Source organism: Thermobia domestica, chromosome 3 (genome assembly GCF_964235325.1).
Source record: "Thermobia domestica chromosome 3, izTheDome1.hap1.1, whole genome shotgun sequence".
Classification (NCBI taxonomy): Eukaryota; Metazoa; Arthropoda; class Insecta; order Zygentoma; family Lepismatidae; genus Thermobia; species Thermobia domestica.
In genome coordinates, this window is record NC_137456.1 from 99900290 (window position 1) to 99903067 (window position 2778).

At 34.0% G+C, this 2778-nt stretch overlaps 1 protein-coding gene across 1 annotated transcript; it reads right to left on the minus strand.

Annotated features, from left to right (window-relative positions):
* Positions 1–772: 772 nt before the first annotated feature.
* On the minus strand, positions 773–1708 carry LOC145681887 (tRNA (uracil-5-)-methyltransferase homolog B-like). The gene has a single exon (XM_081753491.1). The coding sequence runs from the start codon at positions 1706–1708 to the stop codon at positions 773–775; it is 936 nt and encodes a 311-aa protein (XP_081609617.1).
* Between the last annotated feature and the right edge of the window lie 1070 nt (positions 1709–2778).

Genomic DNA, 2778 nt, shown 5'->3' on the forward strand with positions numbered 1-2778 from the left:
TAAAACAAGTACATATTGATAATATTATTACATCATTATGATATTGCGCCTCTGATTATTGATAACATCATTATGATCGTATCGTTATATAATATGTCGCTCGAACGGGAATTCCGTAACATTAATAATGTGAAGGAAAGAACCCTGGATTAAGTATTTCCAAATATTGACCTTTTGAATAACCCTCGTATGAAATTACATTACATTCATTATATTAATTACATTAATAAAAATATTTTCTTGTCTTTTCCTTATATATATTCATATTACAATATTATATTCTTTTATAGTATTAATTATATCATCATATATCCATATATGAATAACGTCGATTCAAAATAAAAAATATATCGTCGATGGGACTATTCAAAAAAAAATGAAAACTAACTAATGGTTTATGCAAGGGTACTAGAGCAACATTATTTATAAATAACGACTATCATTCTATTAGATGTTAATAAAAGGCAATATAACATGCAAAGATTCTGAGCAACAATATAACATAAAACAAAATTCAGATTGAGAATTATCATTCCATCATTGTTGGTTTCGATTTAAGATTAATGTCATGAACTTTCAACTAAACCTAATTGACCCTCTTTTGGAGCAAACAAATAAATGAACATAAACATAGCGCTTTAGAATTATCATAATGACATACAAATTAACAACAGAAAAAAATATTTAAGATAATATATACACTACATAAATATTTCATAATGAATCAATTATAGATGAGCTGTTAAAGAAACAAATAAATTATATATAATTGTTACCCAACATCAGGTAACATGCTCCTCCTGGCCTGCTGCGTAATGGACAATGGAATAGGTTTCTTTGCCTTTGGTAGCGTTTCAGAATCTAGTCTTCCGAATAAGATAATCAGCTGAGAGTGTGTAAGTTCAATAATCAACTTCTGATGAAGCCCAGCTCTAGGTGGATCTACAATAACAAGTATCTTCTTTTCAGCTACATTCTCCACTACAGTGGGCAAAATACCTTTAGCCCGTCCAACAAAATATTCGCTGTTTGTGATGTCGTTCTTTACATCATTGGCTCTTGCATCTTCAATTGCATGGTTCGACATTTCTATACCAAGAATTTGAGCACATTTCTTAGCAAGAGTAAGTCCAATCTCTCTAGTGGTACAACATACATCTATCAAGGAAGTTTCCTCGTCAACCTCAACCATTTCCGCGATCGAAGTATAAAGCTGCTCGGCTCCCGAAGTATTCACTTGAAAATAAGAATCTGGAGATACTCGGAAGTTCATGTCACATATAGTTACTTTCACGTATTCTTTTCCGAACAATAGCTGCAGTGGTGAGGGTTTCTCACCTTCTTCCTTTTCAGTGAAGATCTGGAAATAGAACGATGTTATATTCAGACTGTTTCCTTCTCTGTTTTGGATGTAGTCTTTCAAATCATCCTTAATCTTCTCTATTTCCTCCTCATTTAGGGTTTGTGGATGCATAACTGCCAACAATATCAAATCGCCAGTATTCGGTATTGGGACAGTCAATTGTCTCCAGTAACCTTCATGATTCTCTGGAACAAATGGCTTATCTGTCTCTCGTATGTATTCTTGGAAGACCTTTACTGCCTTTTTCATTCTGTCAGGCAAATGCCTCAGAAAGTCTGCCGGTCTAATCCTCATTGAACCTTGTTTGAAGACAGCCAGTCGAAAACCAACTGTTCGCACTTGCATCTCAGGGTTTATGCCCACTCTAAATTCACACTTGTTACGGTAACCATCAACAACAGCTGGTGGTTTAATTTCAATAAGTTCACAAGCAAGTCCTTCATTCTTCTTTTTTTTTCTTCTGCCCAACCTGCCAAATCCAAATTTCTTCTCGGCAGCAAATCCGTCAGTCGCATGAGCGAGGCTTTTGTTTCTTCAGTCTTTTTCTTCAACTGTTCTTCATAAGGAACATACCACAAAGGTATTGTAGCCTGTTTCATTCTATCTTCTACAGGTAACACAACTTTCGACTTTTTAAAATCCTTATCATCAGACTCTTCCAATTTTTGCTTACATTGATCAGTTAATTCAACTTTTGCATTGAACTGTTTATTCATCAAGTCTAACTCAGAATCAATTCGCTGCGTCAGTTGTTGAGTGATTTCCTGGGACATCAGCTGTATTTGTTGGCTTGTGTTAAGTTTCATTTCTTCGACTTTCGCTGTAAGTTGTTGACTCGTGTTAAGTTTCATTTTTTCGACTGTCGTTGTAAGCTGTTGACTTGTGTTAAGTTTCATTTCTTCGACAGTCGTTGTAAGCTGTTGACTTGTGTTAAGATTCATTTCTTCGACTGTCGTTGTAAGCTGTTGACTTGTGTTGTTTCATTTCTTCGACTTTCGCTGTAAGCTCACTGCTTATTTGCTGCTTTAACTACGTAAACATATCCAAGATTTGATTAGTAGTTACAATTAGTGACATGGTTTCTTCTGTATTTCTTCCACTACGCAAACAAGTATAATGTATATTCATAAGTCCCTTTATATTAAAATTAAACTCTGTCTTTACTATGCTTGAAGACTTCTACAGGGTTCCGGGATTCTTCGCACCATTATATAACGAGAATATATCGTGATCTATATTTTTACATTTAACTATATGTAATTATTTTAATAAATAATACGTTTTACCATTTGCTGCTGTGTGGAAAATTTTAACACTTATTTTATTCTGGAAGATGACTACAAGTTACCACATCACAAAAAATATTTGTCTTCCCAACAATTCTACCTTCTTGACAACCTACTATATATCCATGA